Here is a 26,787-nt window from a genome sequence, read left to right on the forward strand (position 1 = left end):
CATTTTCTATAGAGAATAATTCACCATTAATTCTTTTTTTTTTTTGAGACGGAGTCCCTGTCGCCCAGGCTGGAGTACGGTGGCGCGATCTCGGTTCACTGCAACCTCCGCCTCCCGGGTTCAAGCGATTCTCTTGCCTCAGCCTTCCGAGTAGCTGGGACTACAGGTGCGTGCCACCACACCTGGGTAATTTTTTTTATAGAGACGGGGTTTGGGGTTTCACCGTGTTAGCCAGGATGATCTCAATCTCCTGACTTGATCCGCCCGCCTCGGCCTCCCAAAGTGCTGGGATTACAGGCGTGAGCCACTGTGCCCGGCCAACCATTAATTCTTAAGAGCTGTTGAGGAGTTGGAGAAACGCTTTTTTAATGATAAGTAAACAAATTCAGGATACGAAATTTCATGTAGGATACGATGTCTATACATCTATGTTAAAAGAAAAAAAAAACTATTGGTATAAAAAATACACCAAAGTACTAATAGTGATTATTTCTGGGTAGCAGGAATATGGCTGATATTTTTCCCCTTTTGTTTAACCTTTGCATTTTCTTTTTTTTTTTTTTTTTTTTTTTTTTTTTTTTTTCTTTTTTGTGGAGAATGGGGTCTCGCTGTATTACCCAGGCAGGTCTTGAACTCCTGGGCTCAAGCTATCCTCCCGCCTCTGCCTCCCTGAGAGCTGGGATTACAGGCGTGAGCCACCGCGCCCGGCCTGCATTTTCTTTAATAAGCATTATTTTTGTTTTTACAGTAGAAAAAATAGAATAAAAATTAATGGAAAAAAGGCACAGATTAATAGGAGTCTCCCCTCAGAGTTCATATATTCTATTCAAAAGTAAATTGTTGTTGAACTCCTTATGTATACCACGTATAAGGCTGGCTATAGGAGGAGGATGAAACATAACCCTTGCCCTAAAAGAATATCTCCTATCTGGGGTGTTCAGACATGTATGTAGAAAACACTTGGGTATCTGTACCAGGCACTGTGTAATGTTGGTTCCAAAGTCAGTTGGTATGGATGAAACCTCCACGTTTCCCATATTTTTCTAAACAGCATTTGCATACAATGCTAGGCTATTGTGGTACACACAACTTCTGCACCAACCTCCTCTGGTCTAAGGGGATCTGGGACCTTTTCTTAGGTGCTCTGTCTCAGTCCTTGAGGTAGTGGCTACTTATATCTGGTATTCTTGTATTATTTAGCATTCTTTTTTCTTTTTACTAGGCAGTTCCTTATAACTGTAGAGGACTACAGTCCCCTATTATAATTAATACATGTTTATATTATTATTTTCCTGTCAAATTACTGTGGTGGTTACTCTTTCCTGATTACACCTAGACTGATACCCCCCAGCCAGCCTCTGTGTGTGTGTGTGTGTGTGTGTGTGTGGTGGTGGTAGGGGAGTTCAGTTCTTACTTGTATGCTTGTAAACGTTCTTGTAATGGTTTTTTTTTTTTGTTTTTTGAGATGGAGTTTCACTCTTGTTGTCCAGGCTGGAGTGCAATGGTACGATCTCGGCTCACTGCAACCTCCGCCGCCTGGATTCAAGTGATTCTCCTGCCTCAGCCTCCCGAGTAGCTGGGATTACAGGCATGCGCCACTGCTCCCGGCTAATTTTGTATTTTTAGTAGAGATGGGGTTTCTCCATGTTGGTCAGGCTGGTCTTGGACTCCCAACCTCAGGTGATCCGCCCGCCTTGGCCTCCCAAAGTGCTGGGATTACAGGCATGAGTCACCGCTTCCGGCCATTCTTTATGTGTAATTTTGTAGTCTTTGTTCAAGGAATACTTTATCATAATCTTTCCCCATATTACTATGTAGTTTTCACAGTTGCCATTTTTCATGTAGTACAGTGCAGTTGCTGTAGTACATACAGTACACTGTGGTGCTAAAGACAGTTGGCTTTGCTGTCAGAACTGGGTTCAGATCTGGAGTCCACTCCTTACTTGTTATAACATGTTAGCAAATTATTTCACTTCTTAAGTCTGATGAAATGGGTGGTGACAAATTCTTAACACAGTGCCTAGAACATCACAAGTGGTTAATAAATGTCAGCTATCATGATTCCTACCATAGTTACATTTGCCCCCCAAGAAGTTGGATATCTTTTTTGTGTGGTTCTGTATAATTATTTTTGAACATAAAACTTTTTATTATTTAGGATTATTATTTTTTCTGAGTGCCAGAGGTGGAATTGTGGTCAAAGACTACAAAGTTTTCCAAGGTCTAAGGGCCAGGCTCACTAACCCTTTCTTTTTTCCTTTCCTGTCTTTTCTGCCTCTGCCCTCCCCACCCTCACTCCTTCCATCTAGTCAGGCCCCAGTTGAGAAGTTATTCCTCAACACGCCTTAAAGAATCAGAGTTGAATACCTTGGCCAAGCAGTCACAGTCCTACAAAAGCTCTTTCCTCTTTCTCTCCTCTTTTCCCTTTTTGGGGAATGTGGCATATGGCTCTGGGAGTAATTTCCAATGACTGCCTTTCTTTGGGAACAGGTGGACACTTAGGTGTCCAGTGACTGGGTTTCTAATCCTTGGGTGGCTCCTGATTGTATAATAGTGGGTACTTGCTGGGTTAAGCCTGTGGCTTAAACTGTACTCGTCAGTTTCTCTCATGCAAATCTGTTGATTGGAACTGACAGGTGGTTGGTGGGAGTGGTTAGAGCAAAGGCACTAATGGTAGGTCCTACCTCCTGTGTTCCCCAGGGCCTGGTAGTTGAGCTTGTCCTTGGGTTCTGTAAGGTGCTCATAGATATGTTGGCATGAACCAAAAGTATCTGAGACAGGGCTCAACTTAGAAGGTTTTTCTTGCCAAGGCTGAGGACGTGCCCGTGACACAGCCTCAGGAGGTCCTGACTACATGTGCCCAGGGTGGTTGGGATACAGCTTGCTTTTACACATTTTAGGGAGACATGAGACATCAGTCAATATATATAAGGTGTACATTGGTTCCATCTGGAAAGGCAGGACAACTCAATGCTGGGGCTTCCAGGTCATAGGTAAATAAGAGACAAATGATTGCATTCTTTTGAGTCTTTGCTCAGCCTTTCACTAAATATACAATTTACATGTGGGGAAGGGGCAAGGTGGCTGGTAGAGGAATAGTCATTTATGCCTTTGTCTCAGTGGATCTGCAATTTTACATAAACAGTAGGGCAGAGGAAGCAATCAGATATTCATTTGTCTCAGGTGAGCAGAGGGATGACTTTGAGTTCTGTCCTTTGTCCCACACCTATGAAGATGAGTTATCCATTTACATTGCCAGGGTGAAACTCAACAGAACTGTTTTAGGGTAAAGATCTGGAGGCCCACAAAGAATTTCCTTGTGGGCAAATTGTGACGGAGGTCTGTAGCTTTTTTTATCTTTGTAGCTATCTAGTTTAGGAATAAAATAAGAGGTAGGTTTGCCTGATGCAGTTTCCAGCTTGACTTTTCCCTTTGCCTTCGTGATTTTGGTGTCCCAAGATTTGTTTTCCTTTCACATTGTTCTGAGACTGGAAGTTCTGCAAGGACAGGGAACTGTCTCTGTGGCTCATCGTAGTTTCCAGTGCCCAGGCACTTGATTAATATTTGTTGAATGGACGGGTTGATGGATGTTGGATGACTTGGCCTCTGGAATCAAAAGGCAGTATAGCATAATGGTTGGTATAAATCTAGATGTAGTCAACTTATGCTGGAATCCTGGCTCTGCCACTGACTAACGTGGGAGCCTTGGGAACATTTCATGGCCTTAATACGCATTGGTTCCTCATCTGTAAAATGGGGATGATAGTAACCTCTTGGGATTGTTGTGAAGACTGAGTTATTTGGTTAAACCAACTATTAGATATAAAAGTGCCTTGGGCTGGGTGCGGTGGCTCACGCCTGTAATCCCAGCACTGGGAGGCCGAGACGGGCAGATCACGAGGTCAGGAGATCGAGACCATCCTGGCGAACACGGTGAAACCCCATCTCTACTAAAAAATACAAAAAAACTAGCCGGGCGAGGTGGCGGGCGCCTATAGTCCCAGCTACTCGGGAGGCTGAGGCAGGAGAATGGCGTGAACCTGGAAGGCAGAGCTTACAGTGAGCCGAGATCCAGCCACTGCACTCCAGCCTGGGTGCCAGAGCGAGACTCCGTCTCAAAAAAAAAAAAAAAAAAGTACCTTGTACGTATTAGGTACTCAATAAACATAAGATACTATTATTGGCTTAATTAGTCATCATTAGGTTTAGCAAGTAACAGAAAACCCAAAAATAAGCTTACATTTTTCTCTCACCTTCAGGAATCCTAGAGGTGAGCAGATTGTTTTCTTTAGCATCAGAGACCGGGGCTTATCTTTTGTTGCTTTGCCGTGTTTGGCTTCCATTCCCAAGGTCGCATCACTGAGCAAGGTGGCTGCTGGGACTCCCATCTACTGAGGCATTCTAGCCAGGAAGAAGGAGGAAAGGCAGAGGGAGGACTCCCCTTGCTCTTTAAGGATAGTTCCCAGAAGTTGTAGGTGAGCCTCCCACTTGTACCTCTTTGGCCAGAATTTTGCCATACCTAACAGGGGAGGGGAACATTGGGAAATGTAGCCCTTATTCCTGGTGGCTCTATGCCCAGGTGAAAACAGAGAGTTCTGCTACATGTGGAGATGGGTGGAATGTATATGGAGCCCAACCAGCTGCTCTGCTATACATCTTTTTAGAATTTCCCCATCTCTTCAATTCTGGGAGTGTGTCTTGGTTAATTTTGGTTCTGTTTCTCTGGAGAATGCTGACTAATCTGGGCTGCAAAGATCTGTAGTTTTTTGATCCAGGGACCACTGCAGCCTCAGCATTTTGCCATTTGTCAAGTTTCTGAATCTTCTTTTTTTTTTGAGACGGAGTCTCATTCTGTTGCCCAGGCTGGAATGGGGTGGCTCAATCTTGGCTCACTGCAACCTCCACCTCCTGGGTTCAAATGATTCTCCTGCCTCAGCCTCCTGAGTAGCTGAGATTACAGGCACGCACCACCACGCCCCGCTAATTTTTGTGGTTTTAGTAGAGACACATTTCATCATGTTGGCCAGGCTGGTCTCCAACTCTTGGCCTTAAGTGATCCACTCACCTTGGCCTCCCAAAGTGTTGGGATTACAGGCGTGAGCCACCGCACCAGCTATTTCTCAATCTTAACAACGTTCTCTGCAGCTTACATTGCAGGAACTGGTACTGTCTTCAACAGAGTACTATCCAGTCTTTAAAGGAAAGATTTCCAGGTTTCAAACCTAGCTCTATATCACAATCACGTAGGGAACTTTTAAAAAAATTACAAAAATTTCAGGCCTCATCTCAGACCTCCTAAATAAAATCTTGGTGGAAAGAGTATGAGGCTCTGAAATCTACATTTTAAAACACATTAATTTAATCTATGGATGATTCTTAATGCACCTTAAAGTTTAAGACACCCTGCTTTAAAGGTTAAAGTATGTAATAAATCTTCATTGGAGGCAATTACCTCTTCTAGTCTAGCCTACTCACTTTCTTTCAAACATACGTATTTTCTTATATCTACTCTTCTGCTTACAGTCATCCCTGACTTAGACTCGCTGGCTGTTAGACTTAGAAAGGGCCTTAGAAAGCCAATCCTTTATTTAAGCCTATGGGATTTGAGTTCAGCAAGGTTGAGCAACAAGTCCAAGCACACACAGTGATTAGTGGCTATTAGGATTGAAAAGGTATATGGTGGCAGCATTTGCTAGGATTATCTTTAAAATCTCCTTCCCCCCAAATTAAGAGGTTATACACAATAAGGGGTTGTACATAATTTATTTTGCTGAGATAGGGCAGTTCCCTCTATAGCCTCCACATGCTCCACCCCATGTCTAGGTATTGGCCTTCAGGGCTGGGTATCCTTGCATTCTCTCCATATCCTTTCCCTAGGTGATACTAGGTTTCCCTACAACCACCATATATGCTAATGTCTCCCGTCAATAAATATCTGAAGACTTGTGTGCAAAACAACAGATTTGAAAGTGAAATAGATTGGTTGTCATTAGCAATATTTGGGAAAAATTCTGGTCTCTTTGTTGGGAGAGTAAATCTGTAACTCCAGAAAGGAAATAGGAATAAATATTCAGTAAGGAAGAAATGAATACAGCACAGAAGCTTCTATGATCCCTGTTCTGCTTTGTGTAGGATTTAAGTTTCTTGAAATAGCCAATTGAATCTGATTTGCCACATTTATACATTTAGGTAATTAATTTTCCTTCCTACTGGCTTCATTCTTCAGATCTCAACTTAAATGTCACCTCCACAGAGAACTTTATCTGATTAAAAGAAGTTGTATCCCCCACAACCACCACTATTCTCTATCCAATGTCTTTTCTTATTAATATTTATCATAATATGCAATTATTCTGTTTGTTTTATTGTTCTGCAAGTGTTTCTGCTATTAGAATATAAGCTCCCTGAAGGCAAAAACCACATCTATCTTGTTCCTGTAGTTCCAGTGCATAGAACACGAATTCTCTGATTCTGGTGGCTAATAGAGTAGGGACTCAGTAAACATTTTAAAAATAAAATAATTTAAATATACTCGACTATACCAAAAGATTTATAAAGCAAAAAAAGTAAGATGCAAAACAGTACATAGTGTGTAATTCCATTTATATTTTGTATAATATATACAAAATATACATATTATGTATATTATAATAATATACACACACATGCGTACACACATTAAGGATACACAAAAAACTGGTAACTGTGGTTGCCTCTAGGATAGGGACTATGACTCAAGGGAGAGAAGATGGAAGTAATTTTAATTTTATAATCGTTTTTCCTGTTTTCCATTTTTGATTTACTGCATGCCTATATTTCTTTTATAATAATAAAAAAAACCATCTAGTACTGTTAGTTTAAAAAGGAAATATGGAATACCAAAAAAAAGGAAGAATCTTAGAATAACAGTCATTTAAATGGAATAAATTTGTCCTTGTGAAAACACCACAACATTGTCCTTATTTTTTTCATTCCACTGAGGACCTAGGAAAGCTTCCTCCAGCTCTGATGCTAGCCTGCAGTCTAGCACTTGACAGCTACTGGTATTGTGTATAGAAGCAAAGGCTCTGGACTCAGAAACACTTGGTTTGAATCCCAATTCTACCACTTACTAGCTGTAGTGCCACTGACCACTTAAACTCCATGAACCTCAGTTTTCTTCATCTGTAAGGTGGGGTGATAACAGTACTTCTCTAATAGGGATATTGTGAGGATCAAATATGATGATGTAAAGCAGTTAGCACAGTATCTTGAGCATAGTAAGTGCTTAATAATTGGCAGTTATTATTTCATACATTATAAGCTGATACCCCTGAACTTCCATTGTACCCAGGTTCAGATTTCTGCATGTTAAAGAAGACATCATATTGCAAACCATAGGGTGGTGCTGCATATCAGCCAATTGTTTAAGCTGCAGATCCATCAGCACAGCAATGATTGGGAAAGTACTTGATTATTTTAATCCATGTTATCCTCATTTTATAAAATTTTGTCGGTGGAAAATGGACATACCAATAGTAGTGATAAGAAGTATGCATATGTCAAGCAAGTGAAAATACAACCCACTGAATGGGAGAAAATGTTTGCAAATCATATATAAGGCAGTGATCCACAACCTTTTTGGTACCAGGGGCCGGTTTTGTGGAAGACAGTTTTTCCACGGATGGGGATGGGGTTGGGGTTGGGGGTGAGTGGGGATGGTTTCAGGATGAAACTGCTCCATCTCAGATTGTCAGGCATTAGATTCTCACAAGGAGTGCCCAACCTAGATCCCTCACATGTGCAGTTGCCAGTGGGGTTCACACTCCTATGAAAATCTAATGCTGCCAGGCCGGGCGCAGTGGCTCAAGCCTGTAATCCCAGCACTTTGAGAGGCCGAGATGGGCGGATCACGAGGTCAGGAGATCGAGACCATCCTGGCTAACACGGTGAAACCCTGTCTCTACCAACAATACAAAAAACTAGCTGGGCGAGGTGGCGGGCGCCTGTAGTCCCAGCTACTCGGGAGGCTTGAGGCAGGAGAATGGCGGGAACCCGGGAGGCGGAGCTTGCAGTGAGCTGAGATCCCGCCATTGCACTCCAGCCTGGGCCACAGAGCAAGACTCCGTCTCAGAAAAAAAAAAAAAGAGAAAATCTAATGCTGCCAAAGATTTGACTGAAGGCAGAGCTCAGGTGCTAATGCTTCCTTGCCTGCTGCCCACCTCCTACTGGGCAGCCCCATTCCTAACCAGTACCTGTCCATGTCGGTGGTGGGGTGAGGTGGGGGCAGAGCGGTGTGGGGGTGTTGGGAACCGCTATGATAAGGAACTTGTATTCAGAATATATGCAGAACTCTTATGACTCAATAATAAAGAGACAAATAACCCAATTGAAAAGTGGGCTAAATGTTTGAGTAGACATTTCTCCAAAGAAGATAAACAAATGGCCAATAAGCCCATGCAAAGATGCTCAACATCCTAATCACCAGGGAAATCAGAAGGGAAATGCAAATCAAACCTGCGATTAGTTAGGTATTACTTCACACTTACTAGGATGGCTGTAGCCAATAAGACAGACAATAGTAAGTGTTGATGAAGATGTGGAGAAATTGAAACCTACATATATTGCTGGTAGGAATGCAAAATGGTGAAACACTTTGCAAAACAGTGTATCAATTCCTCAAAAAAAAATTTTTTTTTTTTTTTCTGAGACAGAGTCTCGCTCTTGTCACTGAGGCTGGAATGCAGTGGCATGATCTTGGCTCACTGTAACATCCACCTCCTGGGTTCAAGTGATTCTCCTGCCTCAGCCTCCCAAGTAGTTGGGATTACAAGTACCTGCCATCACGCCCGGCTAATTTTTGTATTTTTAGTAGAGATGGGGTTTCACCATGTTGGCCAGGCCGATCTCGAACTCCTGACCTCAGGTGATCCACCCCGCTTTGGCCTCCCAAAGTGTTGGGATTACAGGCATGAGCCACCTCGCCTGGCCCAATTCCTCAAAATTTTAAAGATAGAGTCACTTTATTAACCAGCAATTCCACTCTTAGGTATCTGCCCAAAAGAAATGAAACAATTCATCCGCACAAGCACTTTTACATGAATGTTAACAACAGCATTATTCACAATAGCCAAAAGGTGGAAACAGCTCACATATCTATCAACATTTGGATAAACAAAATGTGGTACATTCACACAATGAAATATTAACGATACAAAGGAAGTACTGACACATGCTGCAACATAGATGAACTGAAAATATGCTAAATGAAAGCAGTTATGTAAGACCACATATTGCATGATTTGATTTATGTAAAATGTCCCGAAAGGACAAATCCATAGCTACACTATAGAAAATAGATTAGTGGTTGTCAGGGACTGAAGAGAGTCACTGGAGTGACTGTTATGGGTACAGGGTTTCTTTTAGGGGGACAAAGGTATTTTGGAATTAGTAGTGATGGTTGCACAACCTAGTAAATATACTAAAATATATGAAATTGTACATTTTCAGTGGGTGAGTTATGTAGTCTATGTGATTTTTATCTCAACAAAAAGGAGTTTAAAAAGGTGTATGTGTATCATTTATTCTTTCGATATAAAGATAGAAATCATTAGACTGATCGAAAGGGATGAATCTTTAGCCTCCACGGCATGTTCTTAAGCCTATTGCTGTTTTTTGATTTGTGAAGGAAAATAATCAAATTGAAGGTACATTAGGAAAGACAGCAAACGTATGATCAGTGATTGTGTCTAAAAATGCAGGTGTAACTGAACATGCTGTACCACTTTTTATTCCCAACATAAATTTGTTGTTTGACTTTCGTACTTTTGACATTAGTGATATTTTCCGAAATACATTGTGTATGGAAGCAGGGGACTGCGTTTACTGTGTCATGGGGAAGGCAAATGATCTCTCAGCCCTCTTTGCTTCCCATTTGTTTGATGCTAGACCATCAAGCAAACTTCCCCTAGAGAATAATTCAGCTGGTACCAGGAGACTGCACGTAATTATTTGGGCCACTGGAAAATTCTATTGCCCATGAAAAAATAACTTCTGGTTTATAGATCAGTGTTTTGTGAATTTGGGCAGGAAAAGTCAGCCCTGGAAAGTGGTTTTATTTTGACCATAACTAAATATACAAATAATAGTAGGATAAATAATGAGATTATTAATAAGTCTCACAAAACTATAATTCCAAGGTTTAGCTTTAGTTTGGTTGGTTCACCAACAGCTCAACAATTTTGAAGGTCCATATCTGTTCTGGTAAGAGCTGGGGATAAAATGGTGGATGATACAGACACAGGCTTGCTTGCCCAAAGTCAAATGAAGTAACCAATGAGTGAATAACATTAATTATGCATTACCCATAGATTCCATTGTTATACTCATTCACAGATTCCAGATTTACAGTTTACCTACTCAGTAAAATTTATTTGTAATCTCAAAAATCAATGCTCATGGCCGGGTGCGGTGGCTCACGTCTGTAATCCCAGCACTTTGGGAGGCTGAGGCAGGTGGATTACCTGAGGTCAGGAGTTCAAGACCAGCCTGACCAACATGGTGAAACCCGATCTCTACTAAAAGTACAAAAATTAGCTGGGCATGGTGGCGGGTAACTGTAATCCCAGCTACTCGGGAGGCTGAGGCAGGAGAATCTCTTGAACCCAGGAGGTGGAGGCTGCAGTGAGTCGAGATTGCACCTCTGCACTCCAGCTGGGGTGACAGAGCACGACCCTGTCTCAAAAAAAAAAAAAAAAAAAAATCAATGCTCATTGCACTTTAAAAAAATTGTATTTTTTGAGACTGGGTCTCACTCTGTCACCCAGGCTAGAGTGCAGTGGTACAATCACAGCTCATTGCAGTCTTGACCTCCTGGGCTCAAGCAGTCCTCTCTCCTCAGCCTTCCTAGTAGCTGGGACTACAGGCGTGGACCACCACATCTGGCTTTTTTTTGTTTGTTTTTTGTAGAGATGGGGTCTTGCTATGTTGTTCATGCTGGTCTTAAACTCCTGGCCTTAAATGATCCTCCTGCTTCAGCCTCCCAAAATGCCAGGGTTACAGGCATTAGGCACCACACCCTGCCATATGGCACTTTTGAGATTACTTGAGGATGTGCATATGCACAGAGTGGTGAAGAAAATTCGAGTTGTTCAACATGCACTGTCACAGACTGAATGTTTGTGTCCCTTCCTGAATTCGTTTGTTGACATCCAAATCCCCAATTAGGAGACAGGGCCTTTGGTAAGTGATTAATTCATGAGGATGGAGCCCTAATGAATGGGGTTAGTACCCTTATAAAAAGACACTGCAGAGCTCCCTCTTCTTTTCCGCCTATGAGGACATAGTGAAAAAATGGCAGTCTGTGAACCAGGAAGTGGGCTCTTAACAGATACTGACTCTGCTGGCACCTTGATCTTGGACCTCCCAGCTTCCAGGACTGTGAGAAATAAATTTCTGTTGTCAACTACGTTAAGTTATTTTGTTATACTAGCCGGTAGGCATATACATTCACAGCTAAGGTCAAACCAGAGGACATCTGCCTTCTTGTTTCAGCTCTCATACTGTAAACAAGTGTCCTTTGGGGGTTTATTGAGTGCCACATTTTTCATATTTTTATACTTTCTGTTGGTGATTTCGGTTTACATGGTGCCCAAGCATAGGGCTGAAGTGCTGTCTAGTGTTCCTGAGCACAAGAAGACTGGAATGTGCCTTACAGGGAAAATATATGTGTTGGAGAAGCTTTGTTGAGGCATGAGTCATAGTGCTATTGGCCGTGGGTTCAATGTAATGAATCAATGATAAATATTAACTAAGGTGTCTCTAAACAGAAATGCATATAAAACAAGATTATGTATTGATTACTTGATTAAAATGTTGTGATCAGAGACTTGCAGAAATGTAGCCCTGTACGTCCCCTAGGGACAATAGTTCAGTATTCACTAACTGTGTTCATGGTGACTTACAGAACATAACTACCATGAATCATGACAATCGACTGTAAGTCAGGATACATGCCACGCGAGGAGCTACAGAGGTGCTGAGAATGAGTAAGAATGATGATGGGGGGGATGTCTATTCTTAATAGGGTGGTCAAGGAAGCCTCTTGGGGGAGGTGACAGTAAAGCTGAAACCTAAAGGATGAAGCTGCAGAGCAGCGGGGAAGAGTGTTCCATGCCGAGAGAACAGGGTCCGAAGGTGAGAAAGCCTTGGACTGTGTGTGTGAGGCACTGGGGCCCTGCCAGGATATGATGGAGAAGTAGGCAGGGGTCAGCCCCAACAGGCCTTTTGGGCCAGGCTAGGGAGTTTGAGTTTATTATAAAGGCCTGGAGTAAAGTTACCTGTAGGGCAGTGATAATCAAGTTATTCTCTTTTTATTTGTGTGGGGACTCATCTGTTTTCATCACTAGGCCATAGAAGTTACAGATCATCCCTTATGCACCTGGTATTTCCAGGGCCTAGGACAGAGCTGGGACCAATCTCTGTGGGTACAAAATGCGAAACACCATGGGCCCACAGTACCTATTTCAATCCATGTTTGTTGATTAAATGACCAAGCCCTGGGATTCTGTGGCTGCAGCTGTGAAGAAATCATAGCAGGGATTTTTTCCCCAGATCCCAGAGAAACCCAGAATTTGGGCCTCTGCTTCCCAGGCTGACTGATAGGCCAGTGGCGTGGTGTGGGGGCTTAGCTCTGGGCTCTCATAAAGGCAGGCCTGCCATGCTCTTCCTCCTACCCAAGGGTGGAAGCTGGCAGGAGATCAGACGATACTTGGATTCCAAGGAGCTCATGAACAAAGGCTGTAAAGTTGCTAAGAAACTGCCTTTCTGAGGTTCACCATGTATTTTTGTTGTTGTTGTTCCCATGGTGTTGTGTGTGAGTGTGAGTGTGAGCACACCCAGGGCTGTCACTCTGCCAGGCCTGAGTGAAGTCACACTCGAAGGGAAGAACTGCAGGCTGCCGTGCAGCACCACCATGGACCCCAGGTGTCCCTAAGCTGGGCAGACCAGGCATTGAGGATAGCAAAAGTGGAGCCAGCTGCCCGAGGCCAGAGATTGGCAGAGCCGTGTGCAGCTGCAGCAAGAAAGCCTTGGATATTGAGTGTTGGACCCACTTGCAGCAAAAACCAAGAAGCCCTGGGTTGGGAGACACCAATAATAGAACTGGGAGGGAGTCCCACCCCTACCCCCCAACTGAGCTTGGAAAGTAAATTCTTAACAAAACCAGATCATTGCAAAATACAAGATGCAAGATTCATAGAACTCATAAGAGTCCAGGCTGACCATTATCTAACTTGCCTCCTTCTCCCTGTTCTCATGTGGAGAATCTGAAGCCTAGGGAGGGGAAGGAACGCTCTTAATGGGATATAGAATATATCAAGTGCAGGAGCCCGGCCTATCAGAAGGGCTGTGGGCTGTGAGTGGAGGGAAGAAAGGCCTGGCGTGTATCTGAAACTATAGTGCTCATCCATTTGTCCACTCGTCAAGTACTTATTGAGCCTCTGCTATGTTCCAGGATGCCCTAAGCCTCAGTTCCAACCAAACAGAGAAAAGTAGAACCCAAAACTTTGAGCAAATTGCCAGCTTCTCTGATTGTTTCCCAATAAGTATGCCACCGCCAACCACCACTACCACTACCACCACCACCGCCAACCACCGCCGCCGCCACCACCGCCAACCACCACCAACCACCGCCAACCACCGCCAACCACCGCCAACCACCACCACCGCCAACTACCACCACCGCCGCCGCCAACCACCACCACCACCACCACCACCACAACAAAGCTCACACTCTGTGTCTAGCTCAGCATCGTAGATACCTTGGATTCTACTCTCGCTTGCAGGCTTGGAAGGAGAAGGAACTAAAATGGGTGAGAAATGTAATACCTCCTCCCATTCTTCCACCAGCTCAAGGAAGGGACCTTGCCCCTAAGTGGTCAGTGTATTTGAGGAGGCACCAGAGGGCTACTTCCCTTGGCTTGTTTCTCAGTCTGTTTGCCCTAGGTGCCCATTATGTGCCAAGCAGTGGAATAAGTCACTTCCTGGCTCCAGACATCAGTCAAGGGCATATCTGATAATCTCACACTGTGCCCAGTTTTAAACCTTTTAATGGTTTCTGTTACTCTTAGAATAAAGATCAAGTCTCCTTAACGTGGCCCACAAGGGCCTATGGTGCTGGCTTTTGCCTACCCTCTCCCTGTTCTCCTCTTTCCTTCCCACTCTCTGCTCCAGCCTGCCTGCCTTTCTCGCCTGTCATACTCCCTCCATGGGGTCTTTGCACATGCTGGACCCTGTACCTGGAATACTCTCCTCCGCCCTTTTTTTTTTCTTTTTCTTTTCCTGATAAAACAGTTTAATCTTTTTCAGGAAATGATTAAACATTTTGGAAGTAAATATAGATGAAAGTTTATCTTATTCATTAGTGGAAAAATATTTTTTAAACAAAACAAAGTTACAAAAGAAAATATTGATACATTTGGCCACATAAAATTTGTCCAAATAAACTTAAAAAATGCAAATATAGGACAGAGCTTTAACGTCGACATATAATAAAACATTCTTGTGTGTTGACAATAAAGGAACTAAAACTTTTAAAATGTATATATTAAAAGATACAGGCCAGGCTCATGCCTGTAATCCTAGCACTTTGGGAGGCTGAGGCAGGCAGATCACTTGACATCAGACCAGCCTGGCCAAAATGGTGAAACCTTGTCTCTACTTAAAGTACACAAATTAGCCAGGTGTGGTGGCACATGCCTGTAATCCCAGTTACCCAGGAGGCTGAGGCATGAGAATCGCTTGAACCCAGGAGGCAGAGGTTGCAGTGAGCCAAGACTGTGTCACTATACTCCAGCCTGGGCAACAGAGCGAGACTCTGTCTCCGCCCCCACAAAAATAAAATTCACATACCATAAAGTTCACCATTTTAAAGTGTACAATTCAGTGGTTTTTAGTATATTTACAAAGTTGTGCAACCATCACCCCTTCTTTTTTAATTTATTTGTCTAAATTTATGGAGTACAGTGTCATTTTGTTACAAGCCTAGATTACACAATGGTAAAGTCAGGGCTTTTAGTGTATCCATCACTGGAGTAATATACATTTTGCCCATTAGGTAATTTCTCAGCCTTCACCCCCTCCCAACTCCCACCCAATGGAGACCTGAGTTTTCATCGACTATTACTTCATACTCTATTTCCATGTGTATACATTATTTAGCTCCCATTTATAAGTGAGAACATGCAACATTTGTCTCTCTGTGTCTGACTTGTTTATTTTGAGTTAAGGGCCTCTAGCTCCATCCATGTTGCTGCAAAATACATTATTTCATTCCTTTTTATGGCTGAATAATATTCCATTGTGTGTGTGGGTGCCTGTGTGCATATATATATATATATACACACACACGGATATACACATACAGTGGAATACTAGTGTATGTGTGTATATACACACATATGTATACACACATACATGTATATATGTGTATATACATTTACATACCACATTTTCTTTATCCAATTATCTGTTGATGGATATTTAGGTTGATTCCGTATCTTTGCTATTGTGAGTGGTTCTGCAATAAACATACCAGTGTAGGTATCTTTTTGATATAGTGATTCCTTTTCCTTTGGGTAGATACTGTTTTCCATAAAGGTTTATACTAATTAACATTCCCACCAGCAGTGTATAAGAGTTTCCTTTTCTCCACATCCTAGCCAACATCTGTTATTTTTTTGTCTTTTCAATAATAGTCATGCTGATTGGTGTAAGGTGGTATTTCATTGTGGTTTTAGTTTGCATTTCTGTGATGATTGGTGATATTGAACTTTTTTCATATGCTTGTTGGCCATTTGCTTTTTTTTTTTTTGAAAAATGACTATTCATATCCTTAGCCCACTTTTTGATGAGATTATCTGTTTGGTTGTTGAGTAGTTTGAGTTCCTTGAAAATTCTGGATATTAGTCCCCTGTTGGGTGTACAGTTTGCAAATATTTTCTCCCATTCTGCAGGTTGTCTGTTCACTCTTTTACTATGCAGAACTTTTTTTTTTTTTGAGATGGAGTCTTGCTCTGTTGCCCAGCCTGGAGTGCAGTGGCGCGACCTCTGCCCCTCGGGTTCAAGCGATTCTCCTTCCTCAGCCTCCCGAGTAGCTGGGATTACAGGTGCCTGCCAACATGCCTGGCTAATTTTTGTATTTTTAGTAGAGACAGGGTTTCACCATCTTGGCCAGGGTGGTCTTGAACTCCTGACCTCGTGATCCACCCACCTTGGCCTCCCAAAGTGCTGAGATTACAGGCTTGAGCCACCGCGCCTGGCCTGCTATGCAGAACTGTTTAAAGTCCCATTTGTCTATTTTTGTTTTTGTTGCCTGTGCTTTTGAGGTCTTAGTCATGAATTCTTTGCCTAGATCAATGTCTAGAAGAATTTCCCCTAGTTTTTCTTCTAGTATTTTTATAGTTTCATGTACTGCATTCAAGTCTTTAATCCATTTTGAATTGATTTTTACATGGTGAGAGATAAGGGTCCAGTTTCATTCTTCCGCGTATGGCAATCCAATTTTCTCATCACCATTTATTGAAAAGGGTGTCCGTTCTGCAGTGTATATTTTTGTTGACTTTGTCAAAGATCAGTTGGCTGTAGATATGTGTGTTCAAATCTTTGCCCGGGTTATTCATCTTTTGATTGTTGTATTGCCAGAGATCCCTTTATGTATTTTGGATACCAGACCCTTGTCAAGTATGATTGGAAAATATTTTCTCATTCTGTGAATTTTTCCTGTTTTCTTTTTATTTCTTTTCTTTTCTTTCTTTTTTCTTTTTCTTTTTTATTTTCAAGGCAGAGCCTCACTCTGTCACGCAGACTGGAGTGCAATGGCATGATCTTGGCTCACTGCAACCTCCGCCTTTTGGGTTCAAGTGATTCTCCTGCCTCAGCCTCCCAAGTAGCTGGGATTACAGGTGTCCACCACCACTCCTGACTAATTTTTGTATTTTTAGTAGAGACGGGGTTTCACCATGTTGGTCAGGATGCTCTCAAACTCCTGACTTGAAGTGATCTGCCCACCTCAGAGTCCCAAAGTGCTGGGATTATAGGTGTGAGCCACTGCACCTGGCCTCTTTTCACTTTCTTAATAGTGTACTTTGAGGTAAAGTAGTTTTTAATTTGATTTTAATTTTAAAATTTAATTTAAAATTTAATAATTTTAAAACAATGAAAAATTTCATAATTAATTTTAAGGCTAGGTGCAGTGGCTCATGCCTGTAATCCCACCACTTTGGGAGGCTGAGGTGGGCAGATCATGAGGTCAGGGGATCAAGACCATCCTGGCTAACAGGGTGAAACCCCCTCTGTACTAAAAATACAAAAACTAACTGGTCGTGGTGGTGCGCGCCTGTAGTCCCAGCCTGCCCAGCACCTAAACTCTCAGGTGGGGGAATTGCTTGAATCCAGGAGGTGGAGGCTGCAGTGAGCCGAGATCACGCCACTGCACTCCAGCCTGGGTGACAGAGTGAGACTCTGTCTCAAAAACAAAACAAAAAAACCCAATTTAATTTAGAATTTAATAATTAATTTTAAAATTTAATTTTAAATCAATGAAGTCCAATTTATTCTTTAGTTGATTGTGTTTTTAATATATGTTTAGGAAACTATTTTCTAATTTAAGGTCACAAAGATTAACATTTATTCTTTATTCTATAAATTTTTTAGTTTTCACTCTTACATTTAAGTCTTTTATCCATTTTAAGGTAATTTTTGTATGCAGTGTGAGGTAAAGGTACAAATCCGTTCTTTTGTATGTGGATATACAATTGTCCTAGTGCCATTTTTTTTTCTTTTTTGAGATGGAGTCTCACTCTGTTGCCCAGACTGGAGTGCAGTGGCATGATCTTGGCTCACTGCAACCTCCACCTCCCAGGTTCAAGTGATTCTTCTGCCTCAACCTCCCTAGTAGCTGGGATTACAGGCATGCGCTGCCGCACCCAGCTGATTTTTGTATTTTTAGTAGAGATGGGGTTTCACCATGTTGCCCAGGCTGGTCTTGAACTCCTGACCTCAGGTGAGCCACCCATCTCAGCCTCCCAAAGTGCTGGGATTATAGGTGTGAGCCCCTGCGCCCAGCTGGCATTGAAAATTTTGATGGAGATTGCATTGAATCTGTAGATTAGCTTGGTAAGTATTGTGATCTTAATATTGTTTTCTGATTCATGAGCAGGGAATGTCACTTTCTTAGGTCTTCTTTAATATCCTTCAACAATGTTTTATAGTTGTCAGTCTTGCACTTATTTGGCTAAATTTATTTCGAAGTATTCTCTTCTCCCCAATTGCTGTTATAAATGAATTTTCCTTTTTGTTTTGTTTTGTTTTGTTTTTTTGAGACAGGGTTTCACTTTGTCACCCAGGCTGGAATGACTGCAGCCTCAAACTCCTGGGCTCAAGGTATCCTTCCACTTCATCCTCCCTAGGAGCTGAGACTACAGTTGTGCACCATCATACCTGGCTACGTTTTAATTTTTTTTGTAGAGACAGGGTTTCACGATGTTGTCCATGCTCGTTTTGAACTGGGCTCGAGTGATCTACCTGCCTTAACCTCCTAACGTGCTGGGATTACAGGCGTGAGCTACCACACCCAGCCACAAATGGATTTTCTTAATTTAATTTTTGTTTATTGTCAGTGTGTAGAAATACAACTTAGTTTTTCTTGGTCAGTCTAGCTGAAAGTTTGCCCATTTTTGTAGACAACACTTTTCTTTACAAGCAACTAACTCTTGGTTTCGTTTATTTTTTTTCTATTTGTCTAATCTCTTTAATTGATTTCTGCTCTAATCTTTATTATTGCCTTCTGTTTGCTTTGGGTTACATTTGCTCTTCTTTTTCTAGTTTCTTAAGGTGGAAGGTTGGATTATTAACTTAAATTTTTATTCTTTTTAAGTGTAGGCATTTATAGTCATAAATTTCCCTCTGAGCACTGCTTTTTCTACACCCCATGAATTTTGATATACATGTTTTTATTTTCGTTTGTCTCAAATAATTTTCTAATTTTCCTGGGAATTCTTTTTTGACCCATTGGTCATTAAGAGTGTTTGTTTAATTTCCATATATTTTTGAATTTCCCCAAATTTTCCATTACTGATTTCTAATTACATTCTATTGTAGCTGAAGAACTATTTTATGTTACTTCAGTCTTTTACAATTGATTGAGTCTTGTTTTATTACCTGACATATAATCTATCCTGGAGAATGTCTGATGTGCACTTGAACTCTGTTGTTGCTCTGTTCCTTTTCTCCTTTTTGTGTTGTTATGGTATTCTGCTGTTGATGGGTGGAGTGTTCTATAGATGTTAGTTCTAGTTGGTTTACAGTATTGTTTAAGTTTTAATATTTCCTTATTGATCTTATGTCCACTTGTTCTATTCATTATTAAAAGTGGGGTACTGTAGTCTGCAGCTATTCTTGTCAAATAATTATTTCTTCTTTCAATTCTGTCAGTTTTTACTTCATGAGTTTTGGGGCTCTGTTATTAGGTACACATATATTTTTAGTTGTTACATCTTCTATCTTCTTCTTGACCCTTTATCATTATAAAATGTCCTTCTTTATCTCTAGCAAAAATTTTTGTCTAAAAGTCTGTTTTGCCTGCCATTATAACTACTGTAGCTCTTTGTTGGTTGCTGTTTGTGTGGAATATCTTTTTCCACTTTAAAATTTTCAATTTATTTGTGTCTTTATATCTAAAGTGTGTCTCTTGTAGACAGCTTATAGTTGGGCCATTCTGTCAATCCATGCCTTTTTATAAGGAGAGTTGAATCCATTTGCATTTAATGTAATTGCCAATAAGGAAGGACTTATTTCTGCCATTTTGCTATTTTTTTTTTATGTCACATCCTTTTTGTTCAATTCCTCCATTACTACTTTCTTTTGTGTTATTTTCTAATGTGCCATTTTGATTCCCTTCTCTTTTTAAAAACTATGTATTTTTGAGTTATTTTCTTAGTTGTTGCCCTGGGGGTTAAAATTAACATCTTAATTAAAAAATTTCTGATTCAGGTTATAGTATACGGCAACTTTGCTCTTATATAGCTCTGTCCCTTTCCTCCCCCTCTTTGTTGTTAGTTATTGACATATAAATTACATCCTTGCACATTGTGTGCCCATCAATAGATTTATAATTATTTAATTATGCAGTTTCCTTTCAAATCAGCTAGGAGAAAAAATGAGTTACCAAAAAAACCCCTATCTATACTGTCTTCTATATTTACCTATATAGTTATTTTGACCAGTGCTTTTTATTTCTTTATGTGAATTTGGATTACTGGGTTTACCCAATGGGAGGCAGTGGGTGGCAGATGACTGGAAAGTAGAAAAGGAGGAAGGACAGGGTCTGTATTCCTCCCATCTCCTCTTGTTTTGGCAGTAGCTGCAATTTACTACCTGCAACTGCAGATACCATTGGGAAGCCCCCGTTCCTGGCTACAGCCTTCTCTGCATTCTAGTAACACGACTGCTTCTTGCCTTTTCAGGCTTACGAGTAGTAACAGCTTCCCATTTCTGCTACTCCTTAGGTGCTTCACCATCCTTTGTTGTTTCCTTAATCCCACACATACTTCTGCAAGTTCCTTCATTAAACTCTCTTCTGTTACTCCAGGAGTGGGCTATGTCATGACAAAATCTTAGCTGATTCAGCATGCTCCATGACCTTCTTGCTAAGGTCAAATGCTTACACTCTCACATGTACTTCTCCTTTGCAGAGCTTACCACAGTCCCTAACTATACACTTATTTTAATGATCATTTGTTTAATGTCTGTTTTTCTAACTAGATCATAAGTGCTTTGCACAATCTTTTAATTTCTAGCAGAGTGCCTGGTATATAGTAGGCACTTGATAACATTTTTACTGAATGATAGCTAATATTTTTCTCTTATCTGTTTCATGGAATTCTTCTGAGAGTCTGGGGGGTACAACAGGTATAAAAGGCTTTAAAAATGGAATCTCTCCCCGTGTCTACAAAGCTGTAAGGTGTTGTTGTGTGAGGATAACATGAGTGTGGGCATACTGAAAACCTGGACTCAGTCAGTCACCACCATGCCTTCTTGGGTCAAAATTTCCCCTTTCTGTTATTCAGCCTTCATCAAGCCATGGTCCATAGCACCTTCCGGTGGTCCCTGAGTGACAGCATGAGGGGGCAGCTTCCGTTCATTGTCACCTGTAGCCCCCAACCAAGACTCAATCATAGGACCACAGGTGGAGCTGGAAGCGTCATTCAAAAACTCATCATTTTACTGTGGAAAACAGGCCTAGTTGGAAGCAGCATTTGCACGAGATCTGAGTTTTTTTGCAGAGCTGGGCCAGACAGTGCTCTTCCTACCGTATCTAATACCCGATAGCATCAAAATGTTTTGGCAAGCAAGTACTCATGCCTGGTGGGTGAGCATCAGAAATGAGTTATAGCTGGGTATGGTGGCTCATGCCTGTAATTTCAGCACTTTGGGAGGCCGAGGCAGGAGGGCTGTTTGAGGCCAGGAGTTCAAGAACAATCTGAGTAACATAGCAAGACTCCATCTCTACAAAAAATAAAAAAAAAATTAGATGGGCATGGTGGTGTGTGTCTGTGATACCAGCTACTAGGGAGGCTGAAGAGGGAGGCTCACTTGAGCTCACGAGTTGAAGGCTGCAGTAAACTATGAGTGCCACTGCACTCCAGCCTGGGTGACAGAGGGTGACCCCATCAAAAAAAAAAAAAAAAAAGTTATGTTTATTTCATATTGTCACTGCCCTCCTGAGATCTTCCACTCCTGAGTGTGACCCTTTGTGGGCTGCTCCACGTAACTCTTCAAGCTCACCTCCTTCTGCTTCTCCAACACAGAAACTTCTACTTACCTTGGGGCCTTTGTACTAGCTCTTCCCTCTGCCTGGAACTCTGTTCCCTGAAATCATCTTGGTTCACCATCCTTTATGTCTTTCAGCTCTCACCATTCCAGCTAATGTTGACCCCCACCCCAGTCTCTAACACATCATTGCTTTATACCCTTCATACCCCTATTTGCATCTGAAATCATCTTAGTTGTTATAGGTCTGCCTTCCACTCTAGAATGATGGCTGCTGGGAATTCGTTTTTAGTACCTAGCAGAGTGCCTGAGTCCGAAGTGGGTGGTCTATGCGAAGAACGATGGAAAGAAGAATGACACATGAGAAGGAAGAAGGCAGCGACCACTTTAGAGAAAGTCTGGCGGTTTACTCAACAACGTTTACAATCACAATTGTACATGGTAAATCAGTCTTTCACAAAGGGTCATTTTTCCAGGCAGGAGGAGAGGCTGGTGGTCTTGAGCTTTCGGCCTGGAATTCCAGTCTGAATTTCCAAATATTCCCTGCCTGCAACCCCTTTGGGATCCTAGTCTTCAAGCCGTTATTGGCTTGATAACATATAACAGATCAGGAGTCTGACCCTGTTCTGTTGCCTGGCACAGCTGAATCAAAGCCATTCTGGAAGCAGATGTCAAGATGAACTTGTCACTTGGTATGTAGGGCCAACTCCCACCCCAGAGGTGGCAGTGGGCCTTAGCTCAAGATCAAGTTTGAACTAAAATATTACTTGGATGTTTCACAAAGAGTGTCCGTTGAAAGCAATAAAGAATTCCAGAACAGAACTGCACTTCTTGTCCCTCTCTCACACACTTACAAAGCTTCAGAAAACATTACAAATGCATTACCTCCTAGGAATTATAAAAGATCACCCAACTGTATAAACTAGGTATCGCTGAAGCAGGGAATCTGATTCCTCAGTTATTACTGTAAAGTGCTTTGCCACTCTTTTTGAGACTCCAGAGACTAGGAAAATGGAGACGCACAGAGAGACACAAGGAGCTGTTTTCCAAGACATCACCTATTTCTTAAGGGAAAAAAAAGAAATTCAACTGATGGGAAGTTTGAAAAGTGAATGTCATGTAGACTCTGGAAATCTATTTGCTACATCTTCAACAGAAACCGCTCTTTCTCTCCTGGACCGACTATCACATCCTCTCGTCAGATTCTTCCTGTGAATGTACCCCGTTCTGCCTGAGCGATTTTTTCCTAAAGGGAAGAATCAATAGTTTCTGATTGTTTTAAAAGCTGAAAGCTCCAATTGGAGGCAGAAGATGGGATGGCTTTTCACACACGTGCCTGCAAGGTTAGCCACCTCCAAAGACCTTGTTCTTAAAGCAACGGTGCTGTCTGCATTATGAAATGTTTCTGGAGTTCACCTTTGGAAAGGCTGCTGGTGGGCCACATGGTCACGATACTTTCAAGTCACACCCTATTTTGTGACCTTATCTTCAGAGTAAAGGCTTTAGAGGAAAAGGGACCCACAGTCTCACCCATCACCTGACTGTCAGCATCTCTCTACGCTCCTGGCTGAGTTCTGTTGAGTATCAGCTGGGGATGTGAGCAGAAACCTGAATCCTTGAGACAGGCGGTTTTCAAAAAGGAAGCCATAACAATGAGAGGCTTAGTACTGGCAATTGATCAGTTGGTCCATCAAACGGAGACAGTCAAGTTCTGTCCTTCCTTCCCCTCCCGCATACTTTGTCAAGTCCCAGGACCTACTGATGTGGACTCAGCAATGACAAATGCCAGAGTGCTCAGAGGACACACCCATCCCTTTTCAGGGTGTGAACCCAGACTGGAAAGGAGAACCAAAGGATGGAAAGGCAGGCCCGGGACAGCTTGCTGCCGCTCCTGCTTTCACAGGAATCCTGGTCATGCCAGGAACACTGCCGCCCACTTGGGGCGAGACTATGTGGAAGTCTAGCTAGTGCTCGGCACCCCTTAACCCAATGGTGAGAAACAGGACAAACATGCTGGGGTTCAGAGGGTGGACCGCAGGGATGGCCCCCAAACAGGTCCCAGTGAGGTAATGCAAGGCCTCCTCTCAGGGGCCGATGAGGCCTTCTAGGCCACAGACTAAATGCACCGCCCAGCCTTTAGTTTGGAGTGTGACTTGCACTGACTGGAATAAATCTGGCCTCTCACCCCTGGGGGACATCTCAGTCTCAGATGTTGCTCCAGGCCCAACATCTCCTGCTTGAAATTAGACATTAAGAAACACACACTCATCCGGTAGGAACTGCACATGCCACCAGAAATGTTCCCCTCCCCGCAACCCTGCCCCTTTATGTTTGTCTAGCAAGGCACTAGGAAATGGTTCAAGTTTAGGGATTTGCTGTATATTTGCATTTTTCTTTTTAAAAGGCACAGTTTTTATTTCAATGACACTGCATTGCTCTTTGATGATGAATCTCAATTCAGCTCCTCAAACTGCCAACATTCTTGTTATCCTAGATTCTAGAAGGGGCCTCATCTTTTGATTTCTATGGAGGGCCACTTCTAAAGCTACAGCACTTATTTGGAAAGGACACTGGGATCAACACGTAAGCCCTGCAAGCAGAGGGGCCACCTCTCTTGCAGACAGGTGGCCAGAGCAGGGCTTGTGCTGGGCCAGAAGTGGAAGTAATTCCTTGCCAGCTACACATTCGGTCTGACTGGTGGATGACTGGGAGTGTCTGTCCCTCCCTCCCCCAATAATTGATGGCCTTGAGATCAGCCAGCACCTCAAAGGCAGATTCGTGGCTCTGTTCCCAGACTTAGGTCTCAGTCATTTAGTTGGTAAATGACACAGTCAAGAGACTCAACACTAATTGGAATGCTGATTTCAAGTATTTCCTGGGCTAGCTGGTGGAAGCCATAGATTGTGGAATGCGATTTCCATTTCCGAATCAGTGGGCGGCAGGTTGGTTACAGAAATGCTTCCTATTAGTCTGGAGGCCCTCCAGGAGTCTGACATGTAATTAACAAAGCAAAAGGTAAACATGAAGGGCCAGCATGGAGTTGGGTGTATATCTGGCTGTGGGACATCGGGTTCTTTTCTCCACAACAGTTGTGATGATGGTGGGAGATTCCGGGGCTGCAGGTCTTTACTGAGGACCATGTTGTACCACAGCCTCTGCTGAGCTGAGGGACGCATGTCCCCCTGCTTCCCCAACACCACCAACTTTGGATTTCACAGATTGTCTCTAGGCTGGGGGCTGCCTTGACTGTATTACACCCAGCTGGCTCCTTTAATCACAGCATTCTAGAAATCCATATTGGATGTGGGATACCGGAATCCTATGTAGCATCCTAGTTTGCAATCCAATTACAGAGTTCTTTAAAAATTCTGGGGTTTTATATGAGAACTAGAACCATGATGAGGTCAGAGGCAGGCACTTTGCCCACAGTTGATCCTGGAGACCTCCAGACTCTGAGGTGAGCACCTCGCAGCACCTCTGTTCCTCTTTTGAGGCCTGGGGAAGAGAGACGGGGAAATGGAAGCATGGATCAGGGCAAATCAGCCAGCTTTTCTAGTTTGGAGCTCTGCTCGGACTTTTCTGTGGGCTCAGGGCCATCTGAAACACTGCCCTGTAAAGCTGGTGGCTGGGCTGTCCTTGTGCCTGGAGAGTGCTAAAATGGACATTTCAAATACCCAGAGAGCAGAGGGAGACATCCCGCATGTCCACAGCTGCAGACAAATGTCTGGGGTCCCTCTTCTGACTCCTCACCTGGCAGCTGATCAGCATTCAGTCTTGAACACTCTCAAGACCCTAAGTATGGCCTTTGACCAGACCAAATGACCTGGGGCTGTGACAGAGAACAGAAGCTGGGCAGTCACTGCAATGTCCCCCCCAAGGACAGCAGAAACTAAAAAGCCCCAAGAGGACTTCTTTCCCTTCTGCTGCAGATGAGTTGACATCGATACCAAAAGCTGCCCCAAACAGGCAAATTTTACATTTCTTTCTAAAGCACCATCATGTAGGAGAGCCATCTGAGAGCTGGGCAACCTTGCAGGACTCACTTTTGGGTGGCCTAGGCTACCTTGGTATTCTCCCACATAATGCTCAAGGGGACATAGTGACAAAGTTGTCCTGTTGCTTTTCTGTGATGCCAGCAGGGATTAAAGCAGGCTCTGCTCCCTGTGGGGCCTCTTGTGGGATATGCTCTTCACCCTACCCCCACAACTCAGGGGTTCAAGGACCAGGCAGACCCCCGGCCCTGAATCAAGAGCCCTCTTCATCCTGAACCATTTGGCCAGCACCTTTTACACCCAGTGCCCACAGAGGCCCTGCCTCCCTTGAAAGAGGAAGGCTGCAGTGAGTGCCAGACCCTGGGGGGGGGGCCTGCCAAGGGGACATGAGGGCTCAGTTCCTATTGAATTTTTCCAAGACTGTTGAGTTGGTGTGTTCAAACAGCCACTGCTGGGTGAGAGAGGATGGGTTGCAGGTGTTCATGAAGATCCTATGGTCACTTTCACTGCAGTCCATGCAGCTGCCACTGACAGGGTGGTACAGGGTCTTGTCCTATAAAACATGGAGGTAATAAACCAGACAGCACTGGAGACATGTGACCAGTCAAACCACAGCAACAATACCAGCCATGAGAAAGTGAAGAAGTGACTGACTAGCAGTTCATACACCTGTTGGTTTTCCTCCTGAGCACACAACCAGCCTCCCTTGCAGCTGCCCAGCCTCCCTTGCAGCTGGTGTTGCCATGGGACCGGGTTCTGCCCGCTGGGATGTGACCAGAAATGATGCATGCTGCTTCCAGGCCTGGGACCTAGACACTGCCCACGTCCTGTCAAATCTCACTGGTCCTTGTGTGTGTGTGTGTGTGTGTGTATGTGTGTGTGTGTATATTTGTATGCACTTTTATCTTTTTCTTTTTTTCTCTTTTTTTTTGAGACAGGTTCTCGCCCTGTCACCCAGGCTGGAGTGCAGTGGTGCAATCTTGGCTCA

General features: G+C 42.9%; 2 protein-coding genes across 6 annotated transcripts in view; one reads left to right on the top strand and one right to left on the bottom strand.

Moving 5' to 3' along the window:
* The first annotated feature begins 100 nt into the window (after positions 1-100).
* LOC111552709 (zinc-finger homeodomain protein 10-like) lies at positions 101-23,994 on the top strand. 3 transcript variants are annotated; one of them, XR_002734703.2, is made up of 4 exons: positions 101-166; positions 11,945-12,026; positions 13,493-13,850; positions 22,053-23,994. XR_002734703.2 is itself a non-coding variant. In XM_023227112.2 (2 exons), the coding sequence occupies exons 1-2, from the start codon at positions 12,118-12,120 to the stop codon at positions 13,793-13,795; spliced, it is 360 nt and encodes a 119-aa protein (XP_023082880.2). In that variant the 5' UTR covers positions 10,939-12,117; the 3' UTR covers positions 13,796-14,667. The 3 variants fall into 3 exon arrangements, 1 of the variants encoding a protein (XP_023082880.2); XR_002734704.2 differs by lacking the exon at positions 101-166 and having other exon boundaries at positions 10,939-13,850; positions 22,100-23,994; XM_023227112.2 differs by lacking the exons at positions 101-166; positions 22,053-23,994 and having other exon boundaries at positions 10,939-12,174; positions 13,493-14,667.
* GALNT10 (polypeptide N-acetylgalactosaminyltransferase 10) overlaps positions 22,194-26,787 on the bottom strand; it is a 231,856-nt gene continuing 227,262 nt past the window's right edge. The window contains exon 12 of one of the 3 annotated variants that reach the window (XM_023227109.2): positions 22,194-26,352. In XM_023227109.2, coding sequence (XP_023082877.2) covers positions 26,194-26,352 — 159 coding nt within the window. In that variant the 3' untranslated portion in view covers positions 22,194-26,193. The remainder of the gene's footprint in view (positions 26,353-26,787) is intronic. The other 2 variants (XM_023227110.3, XM_023227111.3) reach the window with 2 other exon arrangements.

This window comes from Piliocolobus tephrosceles, chromosome 4 (assembly GCF_002776525.5).
Source record: "Piliocolobus tephrosceles isolate RC106 chromosome 4, ASM277652v3, whole genome shotgun sequence".
Classification (NCBI taxonomy): domain Eukaryota; kingdom Metazoa; phylum Chordata; class Mammalia; order Primates; family Cercopithecidae; genus Piliocolobus; species Piliocolobus tephrosceles.

Bases quoted from the DNA above. Each gene is read 5' to 3' on its own strand.
- LOC111552709 (XM_023227112.2), top strand. From the start codon at position 12,118: ATGAAGCTGCAGAGCAGCGGGGAAGAGTGTTCCATGCCGAGAGAACAG. The intron at 12,175-13,492 runs GTGAGAAAGCCT...GCTATGTTCCAG, and splicing joins CGAGAGAACAGGGTCCGAAG to GATGCCCTAAGCCTCAGTTC.